This window comes from Ranitomeya variabilis, chromosome 6, assembly GCF_051348905.1.
Source record: "Ranitomeya variabilis isolate aRanVar5 chromosome 6, aRanVar5.hap1, whole genome shotgun sequence".
Taxonomy (NCBI): domain Eukaryota; kingdom Metazoa; phylum Chordata; class Amphibia; order Anura; family Dendrobatidae; genus Ranitomeya; species Ranitomeya variabilis.
The window spans coordinates 141,132,212-141,142,798 of NC_135237.1; the positions used below are offsets into that span (position 1 = coordinate 141,132,212).

Consider the following 10,587-nt stretch of genomic DNA (forward strand, 5'->3'; position numbering starts at 1 on the left):
TGGACTGGGTCACGGTTAGTAGTGGGGGTACCACAGGGGTCAGTATTGGGCCCTCTTCTTTGTAACATATTTATTAATGACCTTGTAGGGGGCATTCAGAGTAGAATTTCAATATTTGCAGATGACACTAAACTCTGCAGGGTAATCAACACAGGGGAGGACAATTTTATATTACAGGCTGATTTATGTAAACTAGAAGCATGGGCTGATAAATGGCAAATGAGCTTTAATGGGGATAAATGTAAGGTCATGCACTTGGGTAGAAGTAATAAGATGTATAACTATGTGCTTAATTCTAAAACTCTGGGCAAAACCGTCAATGAAAAAGACCTGGGTGTATGGGTGGATGACAAACTCATATTCAGTGGCCAGTGTCAGGCAGCTGCTACAAAGGCAAATAAAATAATGGGATGCATTAAAAGAGGCATAGATGCTCATGAGGAGAACATAATTCTACCTCTATACAAGTCACTAGTGCGACCACACTTAGAATACTGTGCACAGTTCTGGTCTCCGGTGTATAAGAAAGACATAGCTGAACTGGAGCGGGTGCAGAGAAGAGCAACCAAGGTTATTAGAGGACTGGGGGGTCTGCCATACCAAGATAGATTATTACACTTGGGGCTATTTAGTTTGGAAAAACGAAGACTAAGGGGTGATCTTATGTTAATGTATAAATATATGAGGGGACAGTACAAAGACCTTTCTGCTGATCTTTTTAATCATAGACCGGTGACAGGGACAAGGGGGCATCCTCTACGTCTGGAGGAAAAAAGGTTTAAGCACAATAACAGACGCGGATTCTTTACTGTAAGAGCAGTGAGACTATGGAACTCTCTGCCGTATGATGTTGTAATGAGTGACTCATTGCTTCAATTTAAGAGGGGACTGGATACCTTTCTGGAAAAGTATAATATTACAGGGTATATATATTAGATTCCTTGATAAGGCGTTGATCCAGGGAACTAGTCTGATTGCCGTATGTGGGGTCGGGAAGGAATTTTTTTCCCCATGATGGAGCTTATTCTTACCACATGGGGTTTTTTTGCCTTCCCCTGGATCAACATGTTAGGGCATGCTAGGCCATGGGTTGAACTAGATGGACTTAAAGTCTTCCTTCAACCTTAATAACTATGTAACTATGTAACTGTGATCCAGCAGTGGGTGCACCAATTCCCTCACAATTTTCCCACTCACTCACAGGACAGGGGAGAATTCAGGAGGTTAAATTTTGCTATCCCTCCCTTCATAAAACCTAAATATGTGGGTGTACCCTCAGGTACTCTTCGTACAGCTTGTACATTTTAATTCCTTACATGGCCCTCTTGCTGGGCAAATATTGACAGAATTTAAGTCTCCCCTTGATGTGTATTAGGGACTCATCTGCGCAGATGTACCTTTGTGGAATGTGCACCTCAGCAAATTTGTTGCTGAAGTCATCAATGACTGGCTTAACTTTGAAAAGTCAATTAAAGTTGGGGTCATCTCAGGGTGGACACTGTGCATTATCGATTATCATTGTAACACATAAATTTGACATTGGCCTTAAAATGTGTCCGGAAGATAGCCATGCGGAAAACTGGAGTGTTATATAAAATATCAGCGCTCCAATATTGCCAAAGTTCTGGCTTCTTCACTATCCCCCATGAAGCACAAGGCCCCAAAAAGTCATCATTCCTACTATGTCTACAGGGATCCAATTAGCAAATGATAAAGTAGGGTTTGGGGCTAAAAATTGTTGAGCTTATAAATTTATCTGGGCCACCATGAGATTTACAAAATCAGAGAAATGTTGTATAAAGTGCTGTAAGAATAAAAGTTTATACAAGATACTTACGTGAGTCAGAGTGCCACCCTTTCCTCTTCCTAGAGCTTGCACTAAGGAAGGCGTACACCTCCTGTGCTGAATACACTTGGGACATTTTATTTCTTTTATTTTTCAAGGGGCAGTGTGTGTGTGTGTCCTGTACTGTTTTCACGTGTATTATGTAACAAAACTTTGTTTAGGTATTTGGTGTAAACCTTATTTATTGAATTAAAATATAAAAAAAGAAAGAAAAGAGAATAAAAAAAGAAAAAATAAAGAATATAAAATGTAAAATGTACTGGGCAAACATCAGTAAAGGCAATTACTAAACGTCACCTGCAAGTGACGCTAACTATAGTTCTATACAAAAAAACAGTAATAAAATAATTACTGCAGTAAATTTTTGAAGCTGCACTAAATAAAAACCACAGTGAATGGACATCAGTAAAAAAAATAAAAATTCTGGATGCGTACAACTATATATACAGCTCTGGCAAAAATTAAGAGACCACTGCAACATTTTCAGTTTGTCTGATTTTTTCTCTTTATAGGTATATTTTTGAGTAAAATGTAAATTGTTCTGTATTCTATTCTGACAATATGTCTCCGAATTTCCAAACAAAAAACCAGTGCTTTCAGACCGCAAAAAATGCAAAGAAAACAAGTTCATAATCATTTAGAAACAACAATTCTAATGTTTTAACCCAGAAAGAGTTCAGAAATCAATATTTTGTGGAGTAACCATGATTTTTAATCACAGCTTTCATGCGTCTTGGCATGCTTTCCACCAGTCTTTCACACTGCTTCTGGCGCAAAAATTTAAGCAGTTGACTTGTGACTATCCATCATCCTCTTGATTACATTCCAGAGGTTTTCAATGGGGTTTAGGTCTGGAGATTGGGCTGCTCATGTCAGGGTTTTGATGTGGTGGTGTCTTAATTTTTGCCAGAGCTGTATAGTTGCATGCCTCCAGTATGTATTTATTTTAACAGAAAAAAAAGCCTATTGTATAAAATTGTCTACTAAAACCTAGCTACACTAAATTAGCATTAGTAGATGGACGTCAGTAAATACAATTACTGCCGCTAACTGTAATTGAACGTGTTAGTAAAAAAATACTGTAGTATAAGCAAATTACTACAGTAAATTTTTATTACAGATTATACTGTCCCTAAATATACACTATTATATTTATTTTAATTTATTTTTTTTTTACACTTTTTGGAGAGAAAAAAATAAAATTGTCCACTGCAGCAGACTCTGGTCAGTAGGATGCAATACTCATCAAAGCACTATGGCTGCAGGCTGCACACACATAGGTGGTGCGAATGCAGAAATTGAAAACCTGACAAAACCTGGCCAAAAATTGGGAACAGAAGCCGATTAGTCATGTGTGTCACTGATCAGCACTCAGTAGCCGCAAGGCAGGAGTAGTAGAAATTAAAAAATATACAGACTGAGGAAAATCACTCTGTGCCAAAAATTATGGAAAATGCTGATCAGCAACTTGCATTATTGATCAGCGCGCAGCAGCAGCAGGACGCATATGGAGGAAGATTGGGGGTTATGGGAGAATTATGGATGGGGAGGAAGGAATTAGGGATCAGGGCCTTGCGTAAAGGACATCAATCAAGTCTGGATCTTCAGTCTTTGGCCTAAGTCACACAAGAGAGGAATACGGACGAGTGTTATGCGAGAAAAAATTGCATAGCCATCGGACCAATGTTAATCTATGGGGCAGCTCCCATCTTCTGTTTTTTTCTCGGCCGTATTATACGTGCGAGTGAAATCGCAGCATGCTGCGATTTTCACCGTATATCGGATGAGACTTGCCAATGAAAGTTTATGGATGCAAGAAAAACTTGCACACCACACGGACCATCAGTGTGACTTGCAAGAAATACGCACCGGTGTCCTTTGAAAAGCCGGCAATTCAGTGCGGTGTATAGTAAAATCACACTGACAGCTTACAATAGAATATATAGAATAGAAATATACACATAGTATAGGTGTATATATATATATATATACATATGTCATTGACACACACACACACACACACATATATATATATATCTTTATATTTCATAGAGAGATAGAAAAGCCGGTTATTCATTTGTCGGCCTCTTTTCAAATAATTGCAGAAGCTGACAGAATAGGAGACATGGCTTACATACAGTAAACCATTGCAGAACAGTTAGATTTATAGATGTCAGTGTTTAATACTGTTAGTAGTATGTGTGTGTAAAATTTGGGACCTGTATGTATTTAATAAAAGAATGTATTCACGGAAAAAACTGGCGTGGGCTCCCGCGCAATTTTCTGCACCAGAGAGGGAAAGCCAGTGACTGAGGACAGATATTAATATCCTAGATAGGGGCCATGGTTATTGCCCCCCCTGGCTAAAAACATAAACATCTGTCCCCAGACACCCCAGAAAAGGCGCATCTGTAAGATGCGCCAATTCTGGCACTTATCCTCTCTCTTCCCACTGCCCTGTAGAGGTGGCATATGGGGTAATAAGGGGTTAATGTCACCTTTGTATTGTAAGGTGACATTAAGCAGATTAGTAGTGGAGAGGTGTCAAAAATACACCTATCCATTACTAGTCCTAAAGTTTGTAAAGGGTTAAGTAAACACACACACACATGCAGAATAAAGTATTTTAATTCAATGAAAGACAACAAAGTTTTGCCATCTTTATTCTTCTGCCATTCCAAATGATGCCCTTGATCTCCTGTAATAAATGCTAAAATAACAAACCAACAATATACCCATACCTGTCGGGCGTACAGTCAGTCCCACACCGTAATCCATATCTGGGGTGTATATACAGTTAATAAGTGCTAATGCAACCGCCCTGCCTATGGTATGGGTATATTGTTGTTGGTTTTTTTTTTCACTGACAAATCACAGCTATTGCCGATGTTTGGGGGGGGGGGCGATGCCTCACCGGGTGATGAGGGAAGATGAACACCAAAAAGTATGAACTGCGCTATAAACCGTTGTGCATGCAGCATGTAAGCTCATGTTCACACAGGCTAATAAACAGAAAAAACAAACACAAAAATATAATGATAAAATACCCTACAGTAAATAAATACCATATTGTATGAAAATAATGTACAGTATTTAGTTAACATGTTTTTTTTATTTAAAAAAATGTGAAAGCCATCCCGCCTCATCACGGCAACTATAATCGGGATGGCCCTAAATTTAATATTAAAAACCTTATTGTTTGTCAAGTGACATGCATATAGATAAGGGCTGAGACGGACTGCGACCAACCAGTGGATGCACAGCCGAGGGAGATCACATGAGTAATGTCCAGCTCAATAAAAAGGCAGGCCACACCTTTACATGCGCATGATGCAATGAGACTGATTCATCGTTACCCAATCACCATGTCTTTTGACACTGTGATAATTTTCCTGCATGACGTACTGATACGTCCATTTGCGGGAAGTCACATATGACATACCAGTACGTCAGATGTTGGGAAGGGGTTAATTACCAGGTTTAGATAATCTGTATAGCTTTGGAACAAGATTAAAATATTTGTAAAGTATTTGGGTTCTCTTCCATTTTTTGACCAAGGAGAAGTAAGGAGAAATTGTCTAAGGAAAATAGAAACAACTGCATCCGGCTTTGAGATGATGTGGCAAAAAGGGTACAGAATGTTTACTGGGCTACCTTTCTTAAGTAGTTAAGTGCCATCCCACCCACTATTCGTGGCAAAGGGTCATAACAAGAGGGACAAGATGGAGGACATCCAATGAAAAATGCCTGAATCACACCAAAATTGCCCCAATTTTCACCTCATTTGGGAGCAAATGTGTATATGGTTATAGAAAATATGTACAGTACATTATTTTGTGGTATGGTGCATGGAAAACATATTTGATTTGTTGTTGTAGTTTTGAATTGACCAAAGTGACCAAAGTTAGTGTGCTTTCTTGTACCTAATTACGTTACCAGAAATTGCCAATTCATTTAGGGTATGTCCAAGCAGTGATCAAACATTTTTTGAGGGTGGTCTAGGATTATAATAATCAAGTATTTTCTGTTAAAAGTCTGATATCTAATCACCGCAAAAATCATGAATATGTGTTTTTCTAATGTTTCAGGAACCCACTAAAGGATCTTCTGTAATGTATTAACATATTTCTACTGCCAAAAAAGTATAATGCCTAAGGCGTACACAAGCGTGCCTTCCTTTGACAGCCATTTTGCTCTCCATAAGAAAATGGAATCTTCTGTGATGTTACAACGGATCCTTGTGTGATGTAACAACGCCTTTGTTTCCTGGCTTTATCCAGATACCTCACCAGGAATGGTCAACATTATGGTCTGCTAAGTGGAACTCTGCCTTAAGTTGTTTGGAGACACCAGAAAAAGGTCATTGAGTTTCAAGAAAGGCTCTGTGTTTTATTATGCACTTTTTTATTTCTGTCCTGGTACAGTAATGTGCTAAAAAGATCTGTTTTGTATCTTAAGTTTTGATGTGTTCATACAGTATGCCAAATGAAATGTGAGAGCAAATGTTTTGTTGTAAAAGTGTATTTCAAAATGTGTCAGACTAGTCTTATATTGTTAACATGCTATTTTATACTTTACTCGACTACTTAAAAAAGCAATTTGCATTGTAAATTTAACTTAAATGATATGGTCCCATAATGATGTTTTTTAGTAATTGTCCCCAATACTCCTTAATATTAAGAGAAATTAAATCAAATTAATTAGACCACTGTAAGTAGTAAAATAAATACAACCCCAATATCCTGCAGCGGCACCATTCTTGCCAATGTTAGCTCTACTTTTCCCGCTGGATGACATAATTTTGTGTTGTGTGACCACTACAGTCAATGAGCGGCTGGTGACTGGCTGCATCCTTTTTTTTGCGTGGACGTCTGCTGTAATGGAATATTAATGAGCTGCAGCCAGTCAGCAACCGCTGATTGGCTTCAGTGGTCACATGACACAACAATAACATGTCATCCACATGGTATAGCAGTGCTGACAACCCTTTAAGCCTTATTCTTCTTCTTCTTAACATTATTAGGCAAACATAGGAGCTTAATCATACTGCATGTTGTAATGGATAACAGATTAACATATTTTAAGATCATACATGGCGCGCAAACAAAAAATGAGAAAATTTGTTCGCACCAACAATCAGCTGACTGTTTTCATATTGTAACCACCACAAGAAAAATTATGATCTGTCTGCTTGTGGCAGGCAGCTCAAATTTCCTAATTTCCTAGATAACACTCAGTGTTGTAGACTTAGACCCTGATTCCACAAATCAATTTTGCAATAATTCAGGCATAAATTGCTTTGAAAAGATGCAAAATTTTTGTGCAACTTGTAATTGCAGAAAATTTTTGCTACTTTTGTCATTTACACGTGGCAGAGGTGTGACACTAAAGCTCATCTAATTCGTAATGACATGAGGTGCTACTTACTCAAGAACTCTGATTTCTGGCGAGGTACACGGCTACTTACGCCACTCATCAGACGCTCTTGATTCATCACGAGTTGTGCATTTCTTAATGAATCAGCAACCTGACTCTTACACGGCACCTCATCAAAACCGGTTTGATGAATATAGCCAGTCTTGATTAATTGGAGCCTTTGAGTATGTTTTACAAGTATATTACAAGGATTGTGCAGCTTTTTCCTCCTGCCTTACCTGGAATCAGACATCGAGAGTCTTATGTACACTCTGCAGGACAGTTGCTGAAGAAAACAATTTTACGCCATGCGAGTATTGTGCACATGTCCTATTAATTCGAATATTTGTTGGGCGAAGAATAGTGATGTCCAGCCTGGCGTGCAGCAGAATCTCTCTATGCCTGATTTACATAAAAGGAATCAAGGAGAGGATAGCGCCTCATGTAATGTACTTGCTTTGCAAAACATTTATCCTTCTGGGGTTAACAAGGGTCTGCTCAAATACATAAGCTATATTATTGCATGGATCCCAAGCATGGGGAAAAAATGGGGTTTTTGTTGCTGAAGCCTAGTGTGCAGGATCCCTAGTCAGTGACCTGAATGGATGGAGATTCACCACTAGAGCCTATAGTATTTTGGTATGGAGAATAAAAATAAATTGAGATTGTTGCTGGAAATTGAATGTTGTTATTGAGAGCAGAAGGAAAGTTCATTGAAGAGACAATTTTTCAGTAGAATATTTTCCTTTATTTGGAGTATCTGTGATGTGTTTTGGGGTGTAGTTCCCTTTTATGATTTGACTGCTCAGTCGTCCCTTTAATGAACCTGCTGTGTAACCACATATCACATCCGGGTATCAAGCAGCACCATCAAGGTGTTTTTTTCTCTTCTCTCCATAACATAGTACTCCTCAGGCTTGGACTGGCCCACAGGGTAACAGGGGAATCCCCCGGTGGGCCCCTGTGCCGATCTGGGCCCCCAACCCTACTGTATGGGCACTACTTGGCATAATTCACATGATTTTCTCTGTACAGAAAAAAAGCAGCATATCATTATTCATTAACCAAACTACTTATAATATTTGTATGCAGGTGAAAAGTGGGCCCCCAAAGTCAATGTTACTGGTGGGCCCTAGGCACGCCAGTCCGACACTGGTATTACTTATCTCAGATCGGGTGGGAAAGAGACCCTGCATAACTTCTTTAAAATGATCAATTAAAGGAGAAAGGTCTTAACACTTTTTAACATACAATTGGGGGTTGTTCTGTCTGGTTGAGGAGATATTTGATCAAATATGCAACTACTGAAATCTGATATTTAAGTCACATATTACTGTTACCAGTATGAAATGGAGCATTACTATATGAAGGTTTAGTGGGTGTCCTATTGCTAATGCGAGTATATTGTATACGCAAACCAGAATATTCTGGGGCCAATGTAAACAAAAGTTAGACAATCATGATCATTTTCTTCTTACGTGATCATAACATCTATGAGCATGATGAGGAACCAATGTTATAAATAGAGCATTTCCATTCTCCTTAATATGCCCAAAATTCTGCTAAATCATACACATACCATCTTATTCTGTCACCTAATAGCATTTGGATATTTAAGGACAGGAGTTTCCATGATGCCAATGTTTGTGGTTACTATCATTTTTGTGTGTGATTGAGAAGTTATTTATCTTATCTGAATGGAATTTGATTTCCCAACGCATTTGCCCTTTGTTACATTGTTGCTGTAGAATGGCTCACATAAAAGCATGTAATGAAGCTACTGTAGTGTACTAACTGTTAAGTTTTCAGAAAAAAAACTATGTACTGTGTAATCACTGCAAAAAAATCATCCATTTATGAAAATAATTTATTTGTGCCAAATGCGTGTAAAAAGAGTTTACTGTTCAAACACAGTTAAAACATTATATCACCCGAATAATTATTTTGCCATTAAGTGATTTTTTTTTTGTTTTAATATTTATAACAAGATTAATTTTTTTACAAATGAAAGTATTTTAAAGGTTATATAGAGTAAGAATATATGGTAAAATCTAATCAATTTTAAAAATCTAAGTAAGTGTGCTTTCATGTCACCTGTAGAGTCTGTTTAGGATGAGTTAAGAAATGTGAACTTTATGAAAAAGGCTGATTAAAAGAAACTGATGTAATTAAATGCATGTCAGTCTAAATTATTATAGACAAAACATTAAAAGCCTTGATTAAAAATGCAAACCAGAAAGATAAAAAAAATTACATCGATAACTATGTGTCTGTTTATTTATTTCATGAATGTATCATGGCGATAATGCATGGAAAGAAAGGGTTTGGAATTTATGTATGTTAGTAGGGGACTGACTGCGCTAAACGACCGCCAATCGGTAAACCTTTACCGATCGTTGAACAGCCTGTTTACACAGGCAGACAATTGCAGTTACAAAGTATGAATTTTTGCTAATATTCCCACAGAATTGAGGAAAAAACGACTATTTTTGAATGATGAGTCAAAATCACAAGATTTTCCCACCTTATTGTAGAGCACATCATCAATAACACATTTAGAAACAAACAATTAAAGAAAAAAAGAGAGGACATCACAACACAATAGTCATACACATGTTATTTGCAGAAGTTTATATACATATTAATATCACTTCTGCATTATAAAAGAGTTGACATATAAGCATGTTGTGTGCACTGTTAACGAATTAAGAAAAGCAACAGAATCATGCTTGCAAAGAAAAATAAGCTTTAGAGGTGATGAGATACTATAGGCAATTTCTGACCTATTAGTACAATTTGTGGCCTTCATTTATTGCTGTCCTTCAACTCGCAATTGTATCTTTTGTGACTGAAGGAAATGTATGAAAATGTGTATATTAAGGAACATTTCCAGTGTATGTTGTATTTACCACCCATTTTACTGCTTTTTAGCCATGTGTTCTAACCATGGAGAAGCTATCAAGGTGTCTATTAATATTGAATTAAAGTCCAGTGCGTTAGCATATAGTATGCAATCTAGAATGTCCATCGGTTGCTGTTGTTTGCATATGGGATGTCCTTTTGATGTACACTCTGCTCATGACTCTTTCTTAAGTGACTTTATTAATAAATGAGAGATTCTGATTAATGTAGAACTAAAAGCCACTTCCTAGGAGGGGCAAATCGCTGTGCCATCTCATCATGTGCCCTACAAATCAGACAGTGGTGTCACAAGGCATGTTCCTTTCATAGGACATATAGTCTACACCAGAACATACAGTCTACACCTGTCCTGCCCACCCAATGAGGGTTGCATCACCATGAGGTTAGATGAGCATCTCACTTCA

General features: G+C 37.7%; 1 protein-coding gene across 7 annotated transcripts in view; it reads left to right on the forward strand.

The window, feature by feature from the left end:
• MYRIP (myosin VIIA and Rab interacting protein) overlaps positions 1-9,523 on the forward strand; it is a 1,107,682-nt gene extending 1,098,159 nt beyond the window's left edge. For all 7 annotated transcript variants that reach the window (XM_077269059.1, XM_077269058.1, XM_077269060.1 and 4 more), the window contains one exon: positions 5,935-9,523. In XM_077269059.1, the coding sequence (XP_077125174.1) occupies positions 5,935-5,967 (33 nt within the window). In that variant the 3' untranslated portion in view covers positions 5,968-9,523. The remainder of the gene's footprint in view (positions 1-5,934) is intronic.
• Positions 9,524-10,587: the final 1,064 nt, after the last annotated feature.